Source organism: Protopterus annectens, chromosome 4.part0, assembly GCF_019279795.1.
Source record: "Protopterus annectens isolate FY-2018-M chromosome 4.part0, PAN1.0, whole genome shotgun sequence".
NCBI classification, from domain to species: domain Eukaryota; kingdom Metazoa; phylum Chordata; order Ceratodontiformes; family Protopteridae; genus Protopterus; species Protopterus annectens.
Window position 1 is genome coordinate 1,494,884,293 of NC_056733.1, and position 27,740 is coordinate 1,494,912,032.

General features: G+C 39.8%; 1 protein-coding gene across 2 annotated transcripts in view; it reads right to left on the minus strand.

Annotated features, from left to right (window-relative positions):
* CYFIP2 (cytoplasmic FMR1 interacting protein 2) overlaps nucleotides 1–27,740 on the minus strand; it is a 2,832,302-nt gene that overhangs the window by 1,514,865 nt on the left and 1,289,697 nt on the right. For both annotated transcript variants that reach the window (XM_044069335.1, XM_044069334.1), the window contains exons 12-13: nucleotides 23,900–24,019; nucleotides 10,171–10,296 (exon numbers count right to left, since the gene is read on the minus strand). In XM_044069335.1, coding sequence (XP_043925270.1) covers nucleotides 10,171–10,296; nucleotides 23,900–24,019 — 246 coding nt within the window. The remainder of the gene's footprint in view (nucleotides 1–10,170; nucleotides 10,297–23,899; nucleotides 24,020–27,740) is intronic.

Sequence of the window (27,740 nt, forward strand, 5' to 3'; positions counted from 1 at the left end):
CTGTCTGGATGGAAAATGATGAAAGGTTCCACAGCCATGAGTGCCTGTAGCTCTGAGACTCGTCTTGCAGAGATTATTGCCAGGAGCAGAGCTGTTTTCCAGGATAAGAATTTTATATTTGCTGTTGATGCTGGCTCGAAGGGAGGCAGTGTGAGTTTTTCCAAAACATAATTGAGGTCCCAGGCCGGAATTGGTGCTCTCCTAGGAGGCCTAATGTTTTTGGCTCCTCTGAGGTACTGCTTTAGTAAAGGATGAGAAAAGATAGGTGGTTCCGTATTGTAATGGGCTGAAATGGCAGAGGCATGAATCTTAACAGATGAGAAGGAAAGGCCTTTGTTTAGCATCTCAGTTAGGTATTGTAAAATCTGAGGGATATTTGGCACACTCATGTCTATGCCTTGTTCCTGGTTCCAAGCAGAGAATCCCTTCCATTTTTCTGCATAAGATTTTCTGGTACTGGGCCTTCTGGCCTCCAAGATAACGTCCATAACAGCTTTTGTAAGTGGAGTGCTCTGAATGGTTACTTTATCCGCCACACTGCCAGATTTAAGGTCCTGAGTTGGCTGTGCAGGATCTGACTGTTTTGTTGGGTCAGCAGTTGAGAGATTTGAGGCAATATCCATGCTGGACCTTGAGACAAGCTCTTCAGAATTGCGTACCTGTGCTGGCGTGGCCAGTCTGGTGCAATTAGTATCATGTTTGGCTTCTCTTGTCTGACCTTTAGGAGTACCCTGGGAAGAAGAGGCAAAGGGGGGAAAGCATATACTGTTAGATTTTTCCAGCTGAAGGATAGGGCGTCCACTTTCCATACTTGTTTGTGATATATCCTTGTGCAAAATTTTTGCAATTGGCAGTTGTGAGGGGAGGCAAACAGATCTATGTCTGGGCGTCCCCATTTCCTTGTTATCATGTTGAAGACTTGTGGATCCAGCTTCCATTCATGGGGATCCATGAGGTTTCTGTTTTGTTCATCTGCCGGAGTATTTGTTTTTCCTGGCAGGAATTGTGCTTGCAGGTGAACTTGAAAAGCCAAAGCCGTGTCCCATAAGGTCATTGCTTGTCTGCAAAGGGGGTAGGAATGTGTACCTCCCTGCTTGTTTATGTACCACATGACCGTAGTGTTGTCTGTCTTTACCAGTAGTTGTCCTAGATGAAGCAGGTCCTTGAAAGCTGTCAGGGCATTTTGAACAGCTAGCATCTCTTTTTGATTGATGTGAAGATGCATTTGGTTTGCAGGCCATGTGCCCTGAATGCATTTTCCTGTCATATGTGCCCCCCAGGCATAGTTGGATGCATCCGTTGTCAGTGTCTGTCTGGCTGTGGGTAACCTGAATGGCAGACCCTTGTTGTGGTGAGAGGCTCTTGCCCACCATCGAAACTCCTGTTGCAGGCAGGGAATGAGAGTAATGATTGTTTCCAGGCTGTGGCAATGTTGAGTCCAAACACTTTTTAGATACCATTGGAGTTTCCTCATATGCAGTTTGGCATATGGAATTAGTAGGATGCAGGATGCCATGAAACCCAAGGCCTGCAGGATTTTCCTTGCAGATAAGTGGGTTTTTGTTGCCAATGTCTTGAAGTAAGTAGTCAGATGCTTTTGTTTGTCTGGCGTGAGATAAGCCATCTGGGTAGTTGTGTTTAAGCTTGCACCCAGGAATATTATCTCTTGAGAGGGCACTAGTTTTGATTTCTTTTCGTTTACTGTGTACCCTAGGCCAATTAGTAATCTCTTTACAAACGCCAGATGCTTTAGAAGAATGTCTTTGTTCTCTGCTTGAATTAGGCAGTCATCCAAGTAGGGATATATTTGAATTCCTCTTTGCCTGCAAAACGTAATTACCGGTGCCAGGCATTTTGTGAAGACCCTGGGCGCAGTAGATAAGCCAAAGGGCAGTGCAGAGAATTGATAATGCATTGAGCCAGCTATGAATCTGAGGTATCTTCTGCAAGATTGTCTGATTGGGACATGCAGGTATGCCTCTTTTAGGTCCAAGGTTACGAGCCAAGCCTTGTTGCCCAGCATGGGCAGTAGCTGCTGTAGAGTCAACATCTTGACTTTTGGAACATCCAGAAATGTGTTTAGTATAGACAGGTCCAGTATTGGTCTCCAGGGTTTGTCCTTTCTGGGTACTAGAAAGAGTCTGGAGTAAAATCCTTGCCCCTGTTCTTGTTGCGGTACTTGCTGAATGGCCCTCATGTTCATGAGGGCTGTAATTTGTTTTTGTGCCTCTGCCCATTGATTGTGTGGCAGGTCTGGCATACCTTTTGACCTTGGTAGACAGTAGAAATGGAACCTGTAGCCTTGGGACACTATGTTCAGTACCCATTTGTCTTGGGTAATCCTTTGCCAATTTGAAGAAAAAAGTGCTAGTTTTCCCCCTAATAGAAAAGTGCTTGGATTTGGTAGAGGAAAGTCATTGGGACTGTTTCCTGTAAGGTTGTGATTTGTCTTCTCCGCTCTTGGAGGTAGTAGCACCCCATTGTTTAGGTCTGTATGAACCTTGGGGCTGACCTCTGCCTCTGGGATACCTGTATCTGCCTCTTTGTGGTCTTTCTGACACTGGAAAGGACCAATTTTTGAAGGCCAGTTTCTGCTAAATCTGGGTGGTTGTACCTGTAAGAAATCCTTGACCGTCTGCATGGATTTTGCTTTATCCTCCATTTTTTTCAATACTTCTTCTGCTTTAGTACCAAACAAAGTATCATGCTGTAATGGTGCATCTAATAATTTTGCTTTAACATGATCAGGCAGATTTTGTTCCTTTAACCAAGCATGCCTTCTAATAACAGAACCTGAAACAGCAGCCCTGCAGGAAGCCTCCAGTGAATCATAACCACATTGCAAAGTGTGCTTTCCCACTTGTTCAGCTGCATGCAATAAATCCTGTAATTCTTTGTTTTCTGAACATTCAGTATTTGTCAACATTTTCTGTTTAAGCTGTGACATTAAATATTGCTGATATTTAAGCATATGAAACTGACAATTTAAGGCCATTATTGCCAGGTAGCAGAAGTGTAGACTTTCTTCCCCCATCTGTCTAGAGCCCTTGAATCCCTATCAGAGGGAACAGGGTTTTTTGCAGTGGAAGCTTTAACCCCCTTGCGGCCTTGAGATATAGTTTCTGGGTCATCGGTGGGTTTTTTATACAGGAATTTGTGAGAATCAGGAACCCTGTAATATCTGTCTGGCTTAGCAGGTGCAGGGGGGAGAGAGTCAGGGGACAGGCTGGACTCTGTCAATACATCGTCCACAATGTCTAGCATAGGTGGAATAGCTAGGGGTCTGTGCTGGGGAAGAAGCAGAAAATCTCTGAGCCTTTTCTTAGATTCAGAATAATCTTGGCTCTCCCAGTGGAAATGTTCTCTCATGGTGTGTACGGATTCCCCAAAAGAATAATCCTCAGGAGGAGAGGCTGAAGGAATGGATTCTTCAGCATCAGAATCCTCATAGGGGAGCATGTAGTAATCTTGTTCAGAAGAGGAATCAGAAGAAATGGAAACCTGATCAGAAGAATCATACTCTGTCTCTTGCCTAGGCCTCTTATCAGGAGGGGGATGGGTACCCCTGATCAAAATAATTAGGTCTTCGGCCATTTTGAGCATTTGTTTCTTAGGCATGGTGGTCTGAGTAGGAGAATGCTGTACTTGTTTCTTTGTCTTTAATGATGCTTTAGTCTTTGTCTTTGAAGCTGAGGATGGCTTAATGTATAGCTGTGTAGGTCTGAAAACACCCTCAAAACTGATGCCTGCTCAACGGCTCCAGACCCATCTGAGGGATTGATTTCCGAGGATCCAATACCTTGAGTATCCGCAGGCCCAGTCGGCTCCACGTGGGAGTCGGAAGCGGCCTGTGGCTCTGAGGTAGCGCACGTCAGGGGCTGTGAAAGCACCTCACTGAGAACCGGTGAACCGGTGACTGGCCTAGAAGAGGCTTCGTCGTCAGTTTTGGAACTCGGATGCCTATCCTTTTCCTTGTCCTTGCGTTTTTTGTAAACTGCGGTCGTGGGCTGATCCGATGGCATTATATAGTTAAATCTTCGGCCAAAGTAATGGAAAGCAAAATCAAACTGACGCTTGACAGTGCATTGGTTAAATCTAGCACAAATCCGACAACTAGCAACGTTGTGATCAGGGCCTAGGCAAGGAATACAGTAAGAGTGAAAATCCTTATGAGGTATTTGCTTTCCACAAGAAATACAATTGTTAACTTTTTCTGACATCGGTCTGGAGCAAGAAAAAAGTTTCCCCAATGGGGTACTTAGCTTTAATGAAGACTTCGTATCTGAAATTTTGATTTGAAAATCTCAGGAGTCGGCCGACCGGCACTTGCGAACTGCTTATGCTTCGGGCACCGCGCGACAAGAAAGACTGAGGAAAATGGCATCGGCTGCTTCTTTTATACCCCTGGTGCACTGACGTCAGGGAAGAGGCAACAGCAACTGACGCTGGACCTAGACTTTGGAATCGGGCCGACTACGGGTAGCCTGCCAGCAGGATAACCCAACAGTAATGACTGCAACAGTGAAACATGATGAACATCAAAAGGAGCAACTGCATAATACTAAACAGAAAATAAGGGATTACCTTGATAATATGCATGAGTTTAGTTAAGCAACTGTTTTTTGATAATAATTCTAGAGCACAAAAACTTTTAGCACAACAACTCAACAAAAAGTGGAAAAGGTTGTCACCAAGCTTAGGGAGCCTATAACAAGGAAGATAACAAGCAATTGTGTAGAAGTGGTAGAAATATTTAAAAAATGTTATGAAAGTTTGTATAAAGCAGAGAAATACAGAAATCAAGAAAAAGTACAAATGGAAATGTTTATGGAAGAATTAAATATGCCAAGGTTAGAGGTAGATGAGGCTCAATTACTGACAGTTAGGATAGGAGGAGATGAGATAAAAATGGCTATGTATAACCAATCAATAGGAATGTCCCCAGGAACAGATGGTATTCCTGTGGAAGTTTGGAAGCTAGGAGTGGAAAAACGATAAAGTTCTGGAAGTTTTGTTTAACAGTATTTTAAGAGGAGGAGAAGTGCCAGTGTCCTGGAAGAAGGCGGCAGTAATGGTAATACCTAAAGAGGGTAAAGATCCATCAGATCCAGCTTCATACAGGCCCATTTCAATACTAAATCATGATTATAAAGTGTTTATGTTTATAATGGCTAAAAGAATGGCAAAAGTGATACCAAAATTGACACATATGGATCAGTGTGGTTTTGTGGAGGGAAGGCAAATTAATGAAGATAAAACAAAGGCTACAGCTATAAACTATGTACCAACACATGAACTGGTCCTGCAATACCCGTATTTATGGGGACATGATAAAATGAAGTATTTTGGTGCATGGGATTAAAAAGGATTTGTTTATGGCAGCTAAGGATATGTGGGAAGAGAATAAACAAAAGAAAATACAAAATCATTTGAAACTGAGAGTTCTTGCCTATGGCTATGGATAGCAAGAAACAAGCAGTAAAAATGTTTTAGTCCCTTTAGTTTTATACACCGGTCAGGCATACTGTTATCAACCAGAGAAGAATTTGTGCACTGTAATTAGCATATGGTTGAAGGATTTTATTTGAGAGGGGAAGAGGGGAAGAGTCAAATGGGATATGTTGATCCTTCCAACAGAACAAGGATATTTAAGATTACTTGATTTGAAGGGATATTTTAGAGCTACACAATTAATGTTCTTGTACATATCACAAGTAGAAAGCAATTCAAAGTGGAAAGGAATGATGATGTATGGGAATAATTCATGAAATAAGGAAAGAATGGGATTTTGGACGCAGATCCTTAAGGAGAATGACAACAATCATACAAAATATTATATTCATGACGTAGCAGAAAGCATACTAAGAACTAACCCAACACAAGAATGGAGAAAGGAGATTTTGCAGATAGGGATGACTGCAATCAGGGGTACAGAGAATAGACAAGAGGGGGCTGGAATTTACTGAAGGAAGCTGGCAAGGGAACCAAAGTGTTGGGAATAAATAATTAGAGAAAGAAAAGTAATAGAATGGGAAGAGGCCAAGAAGGCACTTGGATTGAAGGCTAGTGACTGCCTTCCCTATCAGAATATAGACAAAGAGAAAGGGAATAGGGGAATCTTAAAATGAAAGACCTGCACTGGTTGTGTTTTGAATTGAATCTAGAACAGAAACTGCTGTTAAAAAGGGATAATTAGAAGGGCATATAAAATACTGCATGACAACTATAGGAATCAATCAGAAGAGGCCAGAGAAGACTGGGAAGAGAGATTAGATATGCAATTCACACAGATGCTATGCATGGCTCCCAAATATGCAACAAAATTTAGAAGAATTAGGATTTTTGCCCAAAAGTGTTTGTATACACTTGTATATTTATACCCCAAGCAGATTCCAAAGAATTTTTCCTCAGGTAAATTGCAAATGTTGGAGGTATGCCAGGGAAGAAATCAGTAACTAGGGACATATGTTTTGGGAGTGTAATGATTTGGCAGACTTTAAAATTTTCCTACAAAGAACTCTGTCAGGAATGTAACCAAGGAAATGATTGTTTTGAGCTGGGATGCAGGATCTGAATTACCTAGACATACTGCCTTCTTAAGTTTAATTCTGGTGGCTGACAAAAATTCAACCACATGAAAATGGAAATTAAAATCTAAACCAACTATACTAGGAGTAGTGAATGTTGTAAGATAAATAAGGGAAAGGAAGTGGGATCTTTGGTAAGGGGTAGGAGTAAATTACACAGAAATTGAAACTGGGAATAATACACACAGAAGAGTGTTTTGGGGCAGGAATGAGGTTAAAGAGAAAGCAGAAATTTAATAATTTATGTAATGTAATGATTACAGTATATATAAAAATATACGTGATGTATAACCTTTGGAAATGTGAACTTGTTAATATGGTTTGATACCATTTATATAACTGTAAGTCTGCCTAAGTCATAAGTGATAATTCTATAAAGGTGTTTAAAAAAGATTTATTACGGGCAGCTGACTATCGCAAAGTTTCTAAAGGTAGGACAGACCTTTGAACATGATCTTTAAAGTAGGAATTGAATAATTTATGTAATGTAATGATTACAGTATATATAAAAAATATATGTGATGTATAACCTTTGGAAATGTGAACTTGTTAATATGGTTTGATACCATTTATATAACTGTAAGTCTGCCTAAGTCATAAGTGATAATTTTATAAAGGTGTTTAAAAAAGATTTATTACGGGCAGCTGACTATCGCAAAGTTTCTAAAGGTAGGACAGACCTTTGAACATGATCTTTAAAGTAGGAATTGAATAATTTATGTAATGTAATGATTACAGTATATATAAAAAATATACGTGATGTATAACCTTTGGAAATGTGAACTTGTTAATATGGTTTGATACCATTTATATAACTGTAAGTCTGCCTAAGTCATAAGTGATAATTCTATAAAGGTGTTTAAAAAAAGATTTATTAGGGGCAGCTGACTATCGCAAAATTTCTAAAGGTGGGACAGACCTTTGAACATGATCTTTAAAGTATGATATTGACAGAAGCAACAAAGAACCAAGTCCTTTATGTAACTGTAACAAACCATGTGCTACAATTTGCTGCAATGCACAAATACATTTGTAGCAAGCAGTTTGTTAGAATTAGAAGAACTGCAAGTCAGGAATTAACCTTTTTTTTTTTTTTTTTTTTTTTTTTGCTTAGAGTTGAGAGGCACAGATAAGAGAACAGACCTTGCTCTTCCTAAGAAGTGCCAGACTGGGAGCAGAACTTTTTTTACTCTTCAACTTAAAGTTGAAGGGTGCAGATCAGATAATGATACTGGGTGCTAGATGAAAAAGCTATGGGTCTGGCTGGAATGCAACTTAAAATAGGGCTTTGGTAGGCTGATCTAGGTGGTAGGTAAAAGTAAGAAGGGTACAAAAATCAGAAATAGAAGAGGTCTGGGTGGGTTACTTAGTAAGAAACCAGGGAGATATGTTGTCCCAGCCCATGGACAGGTCTTTAATTTTAGTTACTCAAGAGACTATTAAAAGCTACCACACTGCACTACTAAGAAATCAGAGGGATGCTTCATCCAAAGCTTATGGAAATTAATAATGCTAGGTCATATTGGTGGTTCAAAGAAGCATGGATTATTACCCACAATAAAGAATAAGCTCTTTGTCTACAGGATAAACTATAACTGCACAAAACTATGAGCTAAACAGGGAGACATGTCCACATAAGCCCAAGGGATGTCAACGAAAGTTAATAACTAGAACTGGAGCCAACTAAAAAAATAAAGCTGGTGTCTGGAATGAAACAGCAGTAGGGAGGTGTTAACAGTAAAATCTATGGTCTTGTGGCCTATTGCAAACTCCAAGGGAATATTTTCTGTTTTATGAATAAAGGTCCCTGCACCAGGGCCTTGTCACACCTCTGGAGTCAATGTGAAAATTGGATTTTGAATTCTAGTTTAGGGAAGCAGTACAACTGCATCTGATGAGTTTAGGAATGGGTTATGGACCAATATCTTTAAAAAAAACTGCACTTTTCCAAACAGAGTAGAAAGTGTACTAATGGACTAAGCAGGGGGAAATAACTGAGGCATGGTTTGATAAAATGAAGGGAAGTGGTACTGATGGTGGTGGTGATGATCAGGGTGGTTGGGAATTGGGGAAAGCAAAAGCTATCACATATTAAATCTCTTTAAAATAAGCCAATCTAGTGTGTGAGGAATGAAAACTCTGTTTACTTGGATGGAAACGTGGGAAAGCCACAACAGCCAGGTCAGCAAAAGTAAAACTGGTCTCTGGAGCTTATGGCAATCAATAAGTAAAAAATATTAGCTGAAAACTGACCAGCGATGGGGGGAAAAAAAGTTAATGGAAGACAGGGGAAGTGGCTGCTATAACCACCTAAAAGTTATACACCACTGACTAGTTGTTGCTCTCATGATGCCGAACCCTACTAGTAAGAATGGAGCAGTAATTCAAAAGTATGGCTATCGTCAGGTGAATGTTAGGAGCAGACCCTGAACACTTCAGCCTCCTGCACTAGTTTTGCCAATAAAAAGTATGTGTATTATTAAACTAAATACACTGGATAAACTAGATATGTGCCAACCTGTAGTTCTTCATTGCGCGCGCGCACACACACACACACACACACACACACACACACAAAATAAGTTATAAAGTAAATAAAAACTGAAATCCTTAGGCACAATGACATGTTCTCTAAATATAAAACAGCTTCAGAAATTGCATACATAAGAATTTTTCCATGCACCTTACTGAAACTGAAGGTGCAATACAATGCCTATGTGTTTTTTTTCCCTTTAATCCACAGACATTGTAAAGATACTAAATATGGAATTTAGGTATTATATACCACAAAATGAAAAAAAAAAACATGTACTGTAGCTGGGGTTACCACCAAAAACTGAGAAGTCCAGACACTTCAAATCAAGGCTACAGACAGCCCTGCTCTATATACTCATTTAAGCAAAATTTTCTTTGGAGCATATTAGAAGCATTATATTTTTTAGAGGCCAGAATATATTTTCAAGCATATAAGTTAATGCAAAAATATGAATGTATAAATAACTTGCTTAGAGAGAGGATTGCTTATACGTAAATCCTATTTTATCAGTTCAGGGAACAACAGTTAAAAATGATCCATTATTTTATTGTATACAGGAGGCTACATTTTGAGAGAGGTGCATATCTTTTATGTGAGGTGAGGTGACGTGGAAGGGCAATGATACAAGACCGTGGATATAAAATGGAAGTTTTTTCCTCCACCCAAGTCTGCTTTCACAAAGTCAAGGCAATCAACAGAAACAAATGAAGTAAACAGTACAACACAGAAGCCCCTTCTAATGTTATACTTTCTTTGATTTTAACCAGATTATTCCCAAGTATGCCATACTAAATGCATCACATTACTGAGTGATGCCTATAGCAAACTACATGCTGCTTTGCATAATATGTCTGCATGTTGGCTGGATGATGCATGCACATGCACACTCACATACAAGGTAGTCTCTTGCATTCACACAAAACTGCTACAATCACAGATCAGAATAAAGCTTTTTTACATTATATATATATATATATATATATATGACAACTGCTGTAAACAAAGTAAGAAATAAATATGACAAAATTTTAAGTTGGTTGTGCTAACCTCAACAAAGGCAAACTTCTCCTCACTGGTGTAGTTGTATCGTGTGGCTCTTTCATATTCTTCAGCTGTCCCAGGGCAATCCTTGTTACAGAATTTATCAGTGGGATGCACCAGTTTCCAAGAATACTGGAAAAACAGAGAAACATGATTCACTCTTTGGAATTCTACTCATTTTCCTTTATTTAACTGTAACATATTCATAATGTTTCCTTTGGATCTCACTATCATATTTCTTGTTTTTCTTTTAATCGTTGTTCTACCTGCTTTCATATCCAATCAGAAAGAAACCTATCCTATCTATCCTAACATAAGAAGGCAATGCTCAAGAGTTATTCCACAGAAGAAAGCAAAAATCTGAAATAATTTCACTAAAATATACAGACTATAATATGCAACCTTCAGATGAAACAATTTTTTACACAGATAACACTACTACATTTAACTTCTTCTGAAGCTTTTACACAATTAAAATCATTAAACTACTGCTGTGGGAAGGAGTCTACACAGAAATTATAAAAATAGCTTACAAGTGGCTCACCAGGCTGCAGAATCTGTGCAAACATGCTGAACTGTTTATGTAAGATATCTTGTTTTCCATTTTATACATTTTCAAATACACAAGTGATACAAATGTCATTAGATCCAGTAACTGCACTCTTGAAAGAATGATGCTCTCCTGAAAGCCACTCTCTTTTTGATTTAGCTCTGCTCAGCGGATAAGCCAATGCTATAGCAGAAAACAGAGCAGTTGTCAGTCTAAGAAAAGTAGGGGCTCAACTACTGCTACTAGTTTTAAAACTGAAGCTCTCCACTCAAAGCAGGGCCCTGAAATGAATTCCACCTAATGATAGTGGTTCTTTACAAATGTGGATAACAATATTTTACAACAAGGGATTAAGAAACGCAGTAATGGCAGCCAGAAGGATTTAGCCAGTATAATTATCCTGTTGACAATGGCTAAGGTATAATATAATTACCTCTGTATCCAATGGATCACAACAGTTTAACAAAGTGATAATGGCAAGCATGTACATTTACAAGATACATTACAGCTTATGCAGTACTATACTGCAAACCTTTACAAAATAATAGCCTTTTGTTTCTGTAGCTGGTAGCTCATATGCAGTAATGGTACACACTATTTATCTGCCCCATCTTAAAACAGCATTATTGCATGCATTGTGTTTTTTACTGAAAACATGACTTAAAATATGAAAAGTTACTTGAGATACAAGTGTCTGAATTACAGTTTTAAGCACTGTGCTGTGAAACAATCTAAAGTCACCAAAAAATGCAAATACTTGACTGCTGTGGAATGCCAAGTATTTGCATCTACTCCAGGCAGTTTTTGCCTCACAGTACATTATATTATACAGTATGGAATGTGGGGATGCATTGACTATATATTATTTTTTGACTGCATAACTGTACAAATGAAAGGGAATATTTGTACAACTGGCCTAGGTCTAAATTATAACATATGGTTAAACTATAGTGTAATATCTGATACCTGTAACCTTGGAAGCACACCATTATTTCATTAAAAACAACAGTCTATAAACAACGATAAAAAAGCAAAACAGCATAAATCCAGACACAAGAAGAAAAAAAATCTTGGAGGAGTAGAAAATTGAGTTATTCTGACTACCACCAAGATACTGATTATCAAAATCAAATATTAAGATAACAACATTACCTGTTCTATATCTTCATGGCTAGCCTACTGTGAATTTACAGATTACAGTGGTGCAGACAGGACAGAACTAACCCCCACTTGACTGTGGGTGCAACTATTTGCTGAAGACACTAAGGTAGCATATATTCTAACAAACATAACTGACCAGGCCCACTGCCAGAGTTATGTAGCTAAGATATATACGGAAATGATCCCTACACAGTCAAGTGACCTTTAACTCCATATAAATGCAAATTCTGCATGCAAGTAAACACACCGCGGAGTATCCTTACGCCACTGACAATGAGCTCATCGTAATACCTTTTTTTTTTTTGCTGATAAGGTGCACTAGATGGAGAATGGCTTGCAATGACCTTAATTAGAACTCCAACCAGCTTAGGAGACTACTTCAGGACGGTACATATCTACAACAGAACTCCTGCAATATTATCATACCAAAGCCTAGCCTGATTCTAGACTGTTCAGCTACACTGTAGTGTTGGCAAATGTTTAGACAAATGATCATGGTTCAGCTCTGCATATGTGAAAGGTTGACAGAATAAGCAGAAAAAATAGCAGCAATCCTAGTACAATGTCCTTTCATAGTGCCTGACTGTGACTTTTTGTACTTATTATAAAAGAAGTTAACACAATGGATGAGTCACTTTGATGAGGTCTCTTTTACTAGAGCAGCATATGTAACCGTGCTGTGGAAGTGCACTCGAATGTAGAAGTTAATGCTGCCCTGCCTGCACCACTGTTATGTGTAAATTCGCAGTAGGCTAATGCAAATATTAATGCTCTGGCTCCTGCAAATAACGTGTCTTTATTTGTACAACAGTGCCCCATGCCCATATATGGACACAACCGCTGCTGCTGAGACTGGCTTTTAAATGCATAAGTATTTTTTGGGGCTACCAGCAGGAGCAAGTCATCTAGAGGATCAGAAATAAAAGTGAGCAGGAAAACTTTATGCCAGAATGAAATGAAAAAGATAGTGACGAGAATAATGCATAAATGAAAAACTAAAGCCAAAACAAGGTGCTACCTAGAGAACAAGGTGCTAATCAGTGACCTTACAAATACTGATTTGTGTATAACAATTACAGGTATTAACGAATTTACATGGAAATAAGGCAACGGATTTTCCCCAAAGACTAAGTAGAGATCGTGTATACAAAACATCTATGCAAAGTGATTTATGCATAAAAATTGACATACACAGGCACAAGTGTTTTCCATAGTAAAATGATGTTTACCAGAACATACAGCAATCTACTTAGAAGCAGTGCAAAAGGAACCTATCTACAGAAACAATTTATGTAAGGTGGTTAGTGCATGTAACACATTGATATTTTCCAGCAAAGGGGGGATATTTGCTGATCCTTCAGGAATTTGCTGACGCAGAGTGGTTTATACATACAAAATATTTATATAAAAGCAACACAAAGTGAATTTTCACATATTAATAGTTAATTACCTGCTTCAATAAGAAACAATATATACAGTTAGATTTCTGATAAAAAACAGATACATATATAGGATCGTAGGAGGTTACTAGGCTAATGGCCCTATGGCCCTTGCAAGCCTAGTTAAGAGTTTATCCCCAAAAATAAACCTCAGACAACACCTGTTGCCCCTGTCAATGAGGGATACAGGTGGAACAGCTGAGACAAATCTGTGGTTTCCCATCCACTCATCACGGCTGCACTTAAAGGTGGTCAGCGAGGTGCTCTGTTTGACATGTATGGGAAGTCTATTCCAGAGACGGGGGCAGCCTCTCTGGAAGACAAACCACACACACACACACACGTATATATATATATATATATATATATGTATATATATATATATATATATATATATATATATATATATATGTATATATGTATATATATATATATATATATATATATGTGTATATATATATATATATGTGTATATATATATATATGTGTATATATATATATATATATATATATATATATATATATATATATATATAGTTAGTGTTAATTTCATGCCTGTTGATATTTACTGTTATGGATACAAGGAAACTATTTATATAGTGTGATTTAAGGTTTCAAAATGCTTTATTTACAGAAAAAGTATTGAAAAATTGTTTATGTAAAACAATACTTGTGGTTGTTTCTGCAACAAAACACTTGATTTTGGGTGCCTCAAAATATATGGAGTAACTTTGTTATACAAGTAAGTTATCAAAGCAATATCAGTAATACTACATGGTAAAGAAATCACATGGTAGTTTTAAAAGGATACAGCTTATAGGTTCATAGGTTCACACTAAGCTTATGGCTAAACAGACCATGGAAAAGCTCAACCAAATAACCCAATACCAGTGAAAGACAACAATGTTCCCCATTAAGCAGACTTTCTCCACATATCTCTGGTGAAAATTTGCAATCACCTATTCAGTCTTCTGGACTGTTTTTATAGGTTACTAGAGAAATACTTTGCTTGCTAGGTGAGGACAGAATATTTCAGATATGGGGGATATGTTGGGTTAAGTGTCTGTCTTGCCATTTGGTGTTGCTGATGTCATTGTATAGGTTTAGGTCTCTACAGAGGGTGTTTGCTTTATGACTAGTTCTAGCTAGGTGAAGAAGCTCAAAGAGTGTTATGTCACTCATGGAATACTAAACAGAGATCAAGCCGAAGGAGTCTTTATAACACTAACCAGTGGGAACAGGTCTTTAAGTCTATCAGACTATCTAAAGGTACTGAAACCTGAGATCTTTCTAGTGAAGAAATATTCAGAAGAATGATGGGGCAACCTTTCTACAGACAGCCAACAATGTTCATCACAGATGGAAGAGTGACCAAATGGTCAACATAGATGAAAGAATGGCCACACCACCAACTAGAAATGTATGGATAACTCAGCTCATGGTCATATCCATAGATTGACGGGTAGCTATTCAGATGCTACTGGATATGTGGTGACTATGGTGGATGAATACAGAGGTACCCTCAAAAGCATGAAAATATATCTGACCTGCCTTCCACTACCAAAGCCTGTCCATCTCAATACACTGATTCCAGATACATTTTAAGTTAATGCTACAGACCTCTGGGTAAGAAATTTCACCCACTATTCTTGCCAGATGGACTGAAAATAAAACCATTTATCCAAATTACAGATCTAACCTAGGTGTCCATTGCTGAGCTCCATAGACTCTGTGCTTAACCCATGATGTGCCCCTTTACAAGACTCAGTAAGTACAGAAGAAGAAGAATAATACTGGACTTAAATGGACAAAGAAGCTGTTTCACACTGATGCTCTGTTATGTTATTAAAGGACACTAAGTGAAAATTAATACATTTATTTTTTATTACAAATATAAATATATATATATATATATATATATATAGGGTCTATATTAGAACATCGAAGTTTCAAAACTTCGAATGTTCTAATATCGACCCCTATTCAGCGAACGCTGACAACATCGAACAAGCAGAACAATGATTTTTTTCCTAGGGAAAAAATTTTCTGTTCCAAAACACATACACACAACACAAGCACACCAAACAATCAGCAATCCACCCACATACACCTAAAATCTTACATCTAACCCTACACTAAACTGTACATACACCACTAACTATCTACTTACCCAAACCCTAACCCTAAGGTCCGTCACTATTGCACACTCACCTCACCCGCGCCCTAACCCTAACTCACCTACCCTGCCCTAACCCTCACGTCCACACAATCGCACACATACCTGACCCGCGCCCTAACCCTAACTCTAACTTACCTAACCCGCCCTAACCCTCACGTCCACACAATCGCACACATACCTAACCTGCGCCCTAACCCTAACTCACCTAACCCACGCCCAATCGCACACTTACCTGAACCCGATCCGTAACTTTCCACCACATCACTGAAAATAGCGAAGCAACAGAAACAGACACCCAAATTCATTCCCTAGGAAAAAATTTGGTTTTCTGTAGCTTCGCTATTTTCAGCGTTCGCTGAATAGGGGTCGATATCAGAACATTCGAAGTTTTGAAACTTCGATGTTCTAATACAGATCCTATATATATATATATATATATATATATATATATATATATATATATATAGATATGTATATATATGTATATATACACCTCAAATGCCATGGAGAAGAATGGGAACATCTTTCTCTAGCTTACCTATAACTATGATCCAAATGACTGGCAGAGACCTATCACCAGGAAAAGTTCTGCATGGCACAGCTGAAGAGATTTTGTGAATCCTAATCCAGTTCATTTTTGCAAATTGCAGTAGAATACTGCCTGGCAAGGGCATTGATGACTTGATTATCATGACTTCTTAAAATGTAGTGAAAATGCATTTTATTCTACTATGGATTTAATGTTCTGGATCACTACTGTACACTCAGGCAGTTAAATTAACTGCAGTGTGGCACAATCCTGGATAGATGAACATGGATCTTAAAATAGTGGGAATAAGGCATCCAAAATAATTAGGTGCTGTAACACACACAGACACACACACACACACACACACACACACACACACACACACACACACACACACACACACACACACACATTAAAAATGCAGAAGAAGCAACTAAGATGCATATATTATGATGTGGATAAATATCACAATACAGCAGAGAAAAAACAGATAGTAAAAAAAAGTCACACATGCAGGGTATGCTGTGGCTAGGACCAGAACCCCTAAAATCCCACTTCCAGGCAGGTCATTCACTTCCCAGTGTAACCTTGTCAATACTTTTTTGTCATGAAATGCAAAGCACCATTCTTCTATTTAGCCCCTTATAACAAAGAAGTGCAAGAAAACAAGTTTGTAAGAAACCTTGACAAGCTGCACTGCAGATCAAATAACTGACCCATAACACATGCAAGGAGGAAAGTACAGTTGTGTACACTTACCATAAATGTAGATGTTCGAGTGTATTCACTGTTGCAGTCATCACACTTGGGTTATCTGCCTGCAGGTAGCCCTCAGTCGGCACGAATACCAGAGTCTTGGGATTTCTGCATCGGATGCTGTTGCCTCTTCCATGACGTCAGGTAGTCAGGGGTATAAAACATGCAGCCGATGCCATTACATCAGTTTTTTTTTGCCCCAAATGTCAGGAGCCCCCAAAATAGGAAGCAATTACATGGTGTGGAGCACCTCCAGTAAAAAGTAAATACCATAGCCATAAAATATGGCCAAAAAGAGTAAGGGTAGAAAGCACAGAGCAGTCAGGGGGGCTGGAGGAAGGGTAACCAGGACTGCAACAGTGAATACACTCGAACATCTACATTTATGGTAAGTGTACACAACTGTGCTATGTTCTTCATATTTTACTGCTGCAGTCATCACACTTGGGTTGACTCCCAAAGTTGAGGAAGGGTGGAGGCAGTCAAGAAGTATTAGGGCTGTCTAGCAGGCCTTGTAAGACTGTTGTAGCAAATCCAGCTTTGGATTTAGAAAAGACAGGTAAGTGATAATGCTTGGTGAAGGTATGTACTGAAGTCCAGTTTGTAGCTTCCAGGATGCCCCTGGTAGGGACTCCCCTGAGAAATGATGTAGAAGTTGAGGTAGCCCTAGTGGAATGAGTTTTGATCCTCTGTGGGATAGGTTTTTTATTGTGTTTGTAGCAGAAATGGATGCAGTGTGTTATCCATTTGGAAATGGTTTGCTTTGATATGGCCTTGCCCTCTGCCCTTGTAGCAAAGCTGACTAGCAGCTGGTCAGTGTTTCTGAAAGGCTTAGTCCTGTCAAGGTAGAACCTGAGCTGTCTGTGCATGTCCAAGGAATGCAGGATCCTTTCCCCTTTATTCTGAGGATTAGGAAAAAAGGTTGGTAAATGGCTGGATTGGTTTAAAGCCACACTGGATACCACCTTGGGCACAAATGATAGGTTAGTCCTGAGGGAAACCCTGTCCACATGGAAGATAATGAAGGGTTCCACAGCCATAACAGCATGTAACTCAGGCACTCTTGTTGCTGAAGTGATGGCTAGAAGTAAGGCTGTTTTCCAAGAGAGGAATTTTAACTCTGCTGTAGCAGCAGGCTCAAAAGGGGGAAGCATGAGCTTCTCTAGTTAAGGTCCCAGGCAGGAGTGGGAGATCTCCTCGTGGGTCTTAAATTGTTAGCTCCTCTCAGGAACTATTTGATCAGAGGGTAAGAGAAGAGGGGTGGCTCAGTATTGTAATGAGCTGAGATGGCAGAGGCATGAATCTTAATTGATGAGAAGGATAGGCCTTTGTGGAGCAGCTCTGCTAGATAATCTAGAATTTGAGGTAAGGTGGGCATGGATATGTCCTTTCCTTGAGACTGGTTCCAAGACTAGAATCTTTTCCACTTTTCTGAATAGGATTTCCTAGTACTAGGCCTCCTGGCCTCATGGATGACATCTAGCACCTGTTTGCTGAGAATTGTTGGTGATGTATTCAGGGAATGAGCCAGGCTGCTAGGTTCCGGGTTTGCAGTAGAGGATGCAAAATCTGGCCCTCCTGCTGGGACAGCAGGGAAGGGGTCTGATGCAGGTGCCAGGGTGGCACTACCGTCAGACTGCGTAAAAGTGGGTACCAGTGCAGGTGTGGACCATCTGGTGCAATCAGGATTGTCCTTGGCCTGTCCTGTTTGATCTTGAGTAGTACTTTCGAGAGGGGGGCAGAGGGGGAAAGACATAGATTGAGAGGTTTTCCCATGTAAAGGATACGGCATCCACTTTCCATGCTTGGCTGTGGGGAGTTCTGGTGCAAAATTTCCTCAATTGATGGTTCTGTGGGGAGGCATAGAGCCTGCCCTGAAACATAGATATTTCCTGCAAGATTCCCTTATGGGGATATGCAGATAAGCTTCTTTTAAGTCTAGGGTGACCAGCCAGGAGTCCTTGGCTAGCATAGGAAGCAGCTGTTGGAGAGTAAGCATTTTGAATGTTGGTACCACCAGGAAGGTGTGAAAATTGACAGATCCAGGATAGGGTGCCAAGAGTTTTCTTTTCTGGGCACCAGAAACAGTCTGGAGTAGAATCCCTGTCCCCTTTGCTCTGTTGGAACAGGTTGAATAGTCCTGATACTGAGAAGAGAAAGTACTTGCTTTTGAGCCTCTGCCCACTGGTTTGGAAAGAGGTCTGGCAATCCGCTTGGGGTTGGCAGTGAGTGGAAGTAGAATCTGTACTCCTGGGATACAATGTTTAAGACCCATCTGTCCTGGGTAATGTGCTCCCAGTTTTTTGCATGCAAGGTGAGTTTTCCTCCTAGTGGTGCAAGTACTTGGGCATGGCTGGGAAGGATTAAGGACAAGTCATTGTGAACTTTTTCCATAAGAGGGTGGCTTACCACTCCCTGTTTTTCAGATGGGAGCATTCTGTTGTTTAGATCTGTGCATATCCAGAGACTGTAGTCTTGATGGTCTGCTGCCCCTGCTTCGGGCTCCGCTCAGCAAGAAAAGCTGATGTAATGGCATCGGCTTCATGTTTTATACCCCTGACGACCTGACGTCATGGAAGAGGCAACAGCATCTGAAGCAGAAATCCCAAGACTCTGGTATTTGGGCCGACTGAGGGCTACCTGCCGGCAGATAACCCAAGTGTGATGACTGCAACAGTGAAACACAAAGAACATCTACAGAATGACTCGCATAGAAAGGTAATCAAATAATGTGGATCTCTAAAGGAAATTCACACCAAGATGAATAAAAATGGAAGAACATTACAAGAAAAACACTTAGCTATTGATACAATGCATAGTCTAATGACTGAATTATATGTTTTTCACCAGTGAAAAAACTCTGCATTGTGAAGAAAAGGGAATTTAATAGAACTACTGCTCTCCCATTTCAGTTGCCTGCTACAAAATAATATTGTCTTAGTGGGCATTATCAGTTGACAGTGACATTTTAAAACTCTCATTTTACTTCTAGTTTCTTGGTTTAACTTTATGGTTCACTTTCAAAAGAACACTTGCAACCTAGTAAAATCTCAGCATAACCACAGTGCATAATGAAAAACATTTTTCATGAACTTTCATACATCAGGGGTGTTGATACCTGTTAGCCTCAGTCCCATAAAGGAAAATGTACAGCACATACTTTTGTGTGTTTTAACAAAGCAAAAAAATTACGAATGTTTTTACATGCTATAAACCAATACTGGCATCACAAGCATATCTAACAGGATACAAAATGAACTGCCATATTTTCAGTATGTCTAGGAATAATCCACACCAGTTCATTTTCTGAAGTGGTTAAAAAGGCAAGAAGTTGATCTGTCAATTTATTTTATTTATTTTATTTTACATTTGTTGACCGGGCTAGTCTGGCTGGATAACAAGTCCATTTTCAGCAGAGGCCCGAGGAGAAAAGCTCCACTATCTACTAATACATTACATACAACTAGGTCACTTAAGAAATACAGCTTATAGGGAATATAACATTGCAAGAGAGAATTCAACAGTAATAAAAACAAATTTTCCTGAGGAAAGAAATGTACTGTTTGTTAATTCCAACAAATTTTGCAGAAAAGTATATAATACATAAAGTTCTAATAGTAGTAGAATCAGAAACAGGAGTTGGAGTAGAGAGGAAAGGAGTGGAGGAGTAACAGTTTAAGAAATAGGGTAAGTTAGTCAGGTGTACTGCAGGAGCAGAGCCAGTGGTTTTGGAAGTACAGTTTAATTTTCTGTTTGAAAAGAGGCAAAGATGTAGTTAGAGTTATATCACTAGGTAGAAGATTCCAATTTCTACCTACTGTATTTGTGAAGAGACAGTCACCAGCAGAGTTGTTAGACTTAATAGATTTGGCCATCAGTTTGTGAGAAGAGCGCAGAGAGTTGAGATTGTTATAAGGGATTATCAGTTGAGAGAGAATAGGGGTGTTGTCAGGTTGATATAGTATACTATGGGCAATAGAGAGTTGAGGGATTTGCAGGTAGTTTTGGAATTCAAGCCAGCCTAAGAGTTTTAAGTTAAGACAATGATGGGTTCTGAAGGGGTTACCAGTTGCGAGCTATATTGTTGTAGCAGGTTGCTAATTTAGTTAGATTGCGTTTCTTAACGTTGGTATAAATAGGGGAGGCATATAGTAGAGTGGCTAAGAGATGGGATTGAGCTATCTTGTTTCTAGTTGCTGGGGTTAGAAAGGGTTTAATTCGATAAAGGGATCCTATTTTTCTGTTAACTAGTTTTATGGTGTTATTAATGTGTTGATCGAAGGAGAGATTATTGTCTATGGTTATTCCTAGCAGTTTTGTTGTGGAATCGGGAGAGATGATGGTGTTAGTGTTTGAGGTGATGGAGAAGTTTAAAGGGGGGGTCCGAGTTGTGGGGGTAAAAAGGAGAAGTTTAGTTTTTTTGGCATTAAGTAGGAGGAATCGTTTAGAGAACCATGTTTCAACTGTATTAAAGACATTTTGGGTGAGTGAGATCAGTTCTGTAGGGGATGGAGCAGAACAAATAAGGGTTGAATCGTCTGCATATTGAATGCAGGTTGCTTGTGGGATAGCAGAATGAAGATCATTGATGAAGAGGGAGAAGAGGGCCAAGAATGGAGCCCTGAGGAACTCCGATGGAAATTGGCAAAAGAGTAGAGATTTGGTTTTCCCATATGACTGCTTGTTGTCTGTTGTTAAGATATGATGTGAACCATTTAATAGCTAGGTTATCAAATGAAAGAGATTGAAAAATGTTAGTTAAGAGAGTGGTTGACCATGTCAAATGCTTTTGAGAGCTCAATGAAGTGTGCAGAACTGAGTAGATTATTGTTGCGATTTTTGTAGATAGTATCTGTAAAGGAAAGAAGGGCGGTGGTGGTGCTGTGATGAGGTCTAAAGCCATGCTGACAGTGTGCTATAATGTTGTGGAGAGAGAGATATTGTACTAGTTGCTGGTGAATACATTTCTCCATAATTTTGGCTAAGGGTGAGAGGAGAGCAATTGGTCTAAAGTTGGAGTAGTCAATAGAATTACCACCTTTGTGTAGAGGAATAATATGGGAGACTTTCCAGATGTTTGGGATGGAACCCTCCTGGATAGTTCTGTTTATGAGTATGGATATTGGGTATGCAATTTCTTTGGCTGCTTTTTGGAGGAAAAGCGCAGGGAGCTTATCAGCTGAAGGTGTACATGGTTTGTTTGTGAATGAGTCTGTAGATGTAAGAGGTAGATATAGGTTTTAGAGAGAAATTGTGAAAAGATTTAGGTGGGTTGTATGGGGGTTGGTAGTTGTTGGTGTTCATTTGTCTAGCTAGGGATTGAATAGTTTCAGAGAAAAAAGAATTAAAGGTATTTGCAGTTTGGAGAGGGGTGTCAGGGTTGGCATTTAGTGGGGAGGGAGTTTTGGCTGTACCTGGTGAGAGGAGTCTATTTACTGATAGCCAGAATTGTCTGGAATTGTTAAGATGAGTTTGCTGAAGTTCACAGTAGAACTTTTTTTTGTCAGAGATTATTGATTTCTTAGTCTGATTTCTAAGCTGGCGGTAGTGAAGAAAATCTGGGTTATTTCTATGGCTTCTCCATTTGGTCCAAACTTTATTTCTAATGTGGATGAGTTTCTTAGTTTCTTTAGAGAGCCATGGGGCTGTTTTGATTTCATTCTAATGGAGCAGCTCTGGAGCATGTCTATTAAGAATGGATAAGAAAGTAGTATTAAAGAATACAGCTGCATCCTCAAGAGGCAGTGTTTTTAGGGAATTCCAGTTGCAAGCGCTAAGTTCAGCTAGAAAAAGGTCTTTGTTAAAATGCTTGGTACAGCGAATTTGTCTAATATTTGGGGTGTTTAAACAATCTGACTTTTCTCTGGAGATATAGGTTAGGAAGTGATCACTGACTTCATCTGGCATGGTACCTACTTTATATATTTTGTTAACATTGTTTGTGAGTATCCAGTCTAATATGCTTTCTCTTTTACTGTGCTTATTGAATCTAGTAGTTGAGGTGATTGTTTGGGAGAAACTGTGAAGGTTAATATGGGAGGAGGGATTTTCAGCATTAATATTGTTCCAGTCTATGTTAAAGTCGCCTAGGATTATAGTTTCCTGTGGGTAGGTGGTTGAAACCCAACTAAGAAAGTCTTCTAATATTGGAATATTGTTGCCTGGAGGCTCCAAAGGGGAGTTGGAGCCAAGCTGTCCAGCATCGAGGCCCTGAGGGAAAGTGATGGCTCCAGACACTTCAAAGTTGAGGACACCACTTCAGATCTGATGCCGACACTTTGTATCCAAGATCTGTTGTGCTCCAACAAAGTCAGAGACGATCGGATCACATAAGTCACTAAAGCCAAGGATGGAAGGGCCATTATATCAAGGGCACAAAGGTAGGATGGTGGCTCATGGATCCGGTGGGGGACACAGCAGGCAAAATCCCCATCTGTATCTGCTTCCTGAGGAATCTCCTCATCATCCTGTCCACCTCCACTTCAGAAAGACTTTGGGAAGATCTAATGGAGGATGAAGTGTAGTGAAGCCTGTGAGGTTTCTTTGAGGTCTTCTGAAGAAAAGGAGACCTTAAAGTTAGAGATATGACTTCCAGGGAGGAACACAGAGTTTGCTGTTGAGAAGGAGACAATAATGTCTGTGTCAGATCTGAAGGCTTCAGATCCGACAATTTCAATGTATTGGCAGGTGGCTCAATCACATCCCTTTTAGGAGACTAGGCAGGAGAGCATTTTCCATGCTCCCTAGGCTCCTTTTGCTTTTTCATGGGGGTTTGAGCCCCTGATTCCTTTGAAGATCCAGAAATAGAGGAAGAAGTAGTCTGAGAAAGAAGGCCCTTCAATATCAATTTGTTGTGACAATCACGTATCATGCGGGCATTGAAACCCTCTCAGATGTCACAATTCATGTCAAAGTGACTGGGGCCTAGACAGTACACACACTCCCTGTGGGCATCAGACTGTGGAATCTTGTGCCCACAAGAAGAGCATTTTTTAAATCCAGCTGGCTTATCCAATTTATCAGTCACTGTTGCAAGCCAAGGTAACTACTACAAGAAATACTAAAGGGATTTTGAGATAATTAATTGCATTCCTGAACAAGCATGTGATACAGATACTTACCACCTCCATGACGTGAGCGCTCCACTTTGACAGCAGCTGAAGACCTCGAAGTGCAAGGTCAAATAACTCTCTATACTCCTCATCAGACTTCTGGCTATCAAGTCCAGAGCCAGTAACAACCTGTAGGAATTTAAAACATTACTTTTACTATTTTTCCTTTCTGATAATCACTAAAAAAGAATGTTCTAGTTGACAATTCAAAAGTCTAATGAAAAAAGTAACACACTAAGACTTGTTTACAGGCATGACTAAGACAGGATAGAAGTAAAAAGCTGGTATAATCTCATTAGCTAAAATGATACATAATTTTGAAACAATCAGTGTACATAAATTTACAGACTAATGGATTTCTAGATACCTGCATAGGTGTATATCCAAAATATTACTGCCAATACAAGTTATGGTCTGAGTAAAAATATTCATAAGCCTCAAATTTTAAACTTTATAGTTCTCAAGTAAAAAAAAAAAAAAAAAAAAAAAAAAAAAAAAAAAAAAGGAGACATCATCAGGTGGAGATCTTGGGGACCCTTCCCCTTCATCAAAGTCCGTGTCTTCTGTCAATTACTCCAAAGGGGAAAATAGGTGCCTCCTCTTACACAGTCTCTTTCAGGGGACCTCCTCTATAGGATGTTCCAGGGAGGTGTCAGAAGAGACGGGGAGCTCTGTAGGGAGAGATACTCAGAAGCTCTTAGTGTCTGGCTGTCTCTGAGGTGGAGGATGAGCAGGCTCAGGTGCAGAAATCAGAATAGGAGCAGGATCTGAAGGAGTTAGAGTTGAAGTAATTCTTGGCTGGGAGAACACCCTCTCCACTACTTTGAATGCAGAAAGACCCAGAGAGGTCCCTGGCAGTCTCACCGGAACTGTAGCTCTCACAGCAGACAACTCTGGACCCTCATAGATCCCATGCCCCAAAAGGGGAGTTGGAGCCAAGCTGTCCATCATCGAGGCCCTGAGGGAAAGTGATGGCTCCAGACACTTCAAAGTTGAGGACACCACTTCAGATCTGATGCCGACACTTTGTATCCAAGATCTGTTGTGCTCCAACAAAGTCAGAGACGATCGGATCACATAAGTCACTAAAGCCAAGGATGGAAGGGCCATTATATCAAGGGCACAAAGGTAGGATGGTGGCTCATGGATCCGGTGGGGGACACAGCAGGCAAAATCCCCATCTGTATCTGCTTCCTGAGGAATCTCCTCATCATCCTGTCCACCTCCACTTCAGAAAGACTCTGGGAAGATCTAATGGAGGATGAAGTGTAGTGAAGCCTGTGAGGTTTCTTTGAGGTCTTCTGAAGAAAAGGAGACCTTAAAGTTAGAGATATGACTTCCAGGGAGGAACACAGAGTTTGCTGTTGAGAAGGAGACAATAATGTCTGTGTCAGATCTGAAGGCTTCAGATCCGACAATTTCAATGTATTGGCAGGTGGCTCAATCACATCCCTTTTAGGAGACTAGGCAGGAGAGCATTTTCCATGCTCCCTAGGCTCCTTTTGCTTTTTCATGGGGGTTTGAGCCCCTGATTCCTTTGAAGATCCAGAAATAGAGGAAGAAGTAGTCTGAGAAAGAAGGCCCTTCAATATCAATTTGTTGTGACAATCACGTATCATGCGGGCATTGAAACCCTCTCAGATGTCACAATTCATGTCAAAGTGACTGGGGCCTAGACAGTACACACACTCCCTGTGGGCATCAGACTGTGGAATCTTGTGCCCACAAGAAGAGCATTTTTTAAATCCAGCTGGCTTATCCAATTTATCAGTCACTGTTGCAAGCCAAGGTAACTACTACAAGAAATACTAAAGGGATTTTTTTTTAAGAAGAGGAAAAGGGGAAAAAAAGGGAAACTACTAACAATGGTAGGAGAGAGTTAGACTAGCCGGTATATACAAAGTTTTTACAGATGAGTGGAGAAACCAGAAAATAAAAACAAAATTGTTTAAAGGGTAAGGAAGCGTGACCGAACAATAGAACAAAATTTGCAAATTTAAACTTAAATTCACTCACAACCCACAAGGAGCTATGAGAGAAGGAAATCCTGACTTGCTTGAAGCATGGCAAACAAGATCTGAGGTAATCTGGACAGCAGTGGCATTATGAGTAAGGGAGGAGCTCGAGAGTCAGATCCTAAGCTTTAAAAAGTGCCTGAGTCGGATCCAAGGTTTAGAGCTGAATCCACAGGTTGAGGAACGAATGAAAATGACAACATCAGATCATTCTCTTTTTGTGAACTTTTTGCATGTATTATATTTAGCCACTTATTATGACATATTCAAAAGTATATAGGTAAATTAAACCATGAAAGACGGAATGCTAATCATAAATACTTAACTACAGGGTACGTTCTGAGGGGGCTGTAACTGTGCAAATTGATTCCATTAAACTTATTTCATACAGAGTGAATATTATTTCACATATCTGGTTCATCTTGGTTTTTGATTAGCACATCTCATACCTCTACACCAGTGCAACAAGGCAGTCTTTAGTTGTACTTCCAGCTATAAAAAGGTATGCTGTGCTGCTGTCGCACTGTTAGTAGTAGATTAAGTCTGTCTTGGTCCTTGTGTGGTTTTCAAACAATGGAACCCCCCCCACACACACACATATAGTGGATATAAAAAGTTTACACATCCCTGTTAAAATGCCAGGTTTTTATGATATAAAAAAATCAGCCCAAAATAAATAATTTCAAAACTTTTCCCACCTCTAATGTGACCTATAACCTGTACAATTCAATTGAAAAACAAACAAATCTGTCAGGGGAAAAATATAAAAAATAAAAAATGTACAATAAGCTGGTTGCATAAGTGTGCACACCCTTAAACTAATACTTTGTTGAAGCACCTTTTGATTTATTTACAGCATTCAGTCTTCTTGGGTACACACCTGCCATCAATTAAAGAGATTCTGATTAACCCCAAGTAAAGTTCAGCTGTCCTAGTAAGATTTTCCTGACATTTACTCACTTGCCTGCTACAGCAAAAGCCATGGTTCGCAGAGAGTTTACAAAGCATCAACGGTATTTCACTGTTGAAAAATATCAGTCAGGACAAGGGTACAGAAAAATTTCCAAAGCATTGAGACCATAGAACACAGTGAAGACAGTTATCAAAATGTAGAGAAAATAAGGGACAACAGTGATGTTGCTAAGAACTGGACGTCCCTCCAAAATTGATGAAAAGACAAGACAAAAAATGGTCAGGGAGGCTGCCAAGAGACCTACAGCAACACTGAAACAGCTGCAGGAATTTCTGGCAAGTATTGGTTATGTACTACATGTGACAACAATCTCTCGTATTCTCCATATGTCTGGGCTATGTGGTAGGGTTGCAAGATGGAAGCCTTTTCTTACACAGAAAAACATCCAGGCCCAGATAAAATTTGCAAAATAATACATCAAGCCTCCCAAAAGCATGTGGGAAAATGTGTTATGGTCTGATGAGACCAAGGTTGAACGTTTTGGCCACAATTCCAAAAGGTACGTTTGGCACAAAACCAACACTCCACATCACCAAAAGAACACCATCCCTGGTGAAGCATAGTGGTGGCAGCAACATGCTTTGGGGTTGCTTTTCTTCAGCTGGAACTGGGACTTTAGTAAAGGTGGAGAGAATTATGAACAGTTCCAAATACCAGTCACTTTTGGCCCAAAACCTTCAGGCATCTGCTAGAAAGCTGAAGATGAAGAGAAATTTCACTTTTCAGCATGACAATGACCCTAAGCATGCATCCAAATCAACAAAAGAATGGTTTCACAAGAAGAAAATTAAAGTTTTGGAATGGCCCAGCTAGAGCCCAAACCTAAATCCAATAGAAAATCTGTGGGGTGACATGAAGAGGG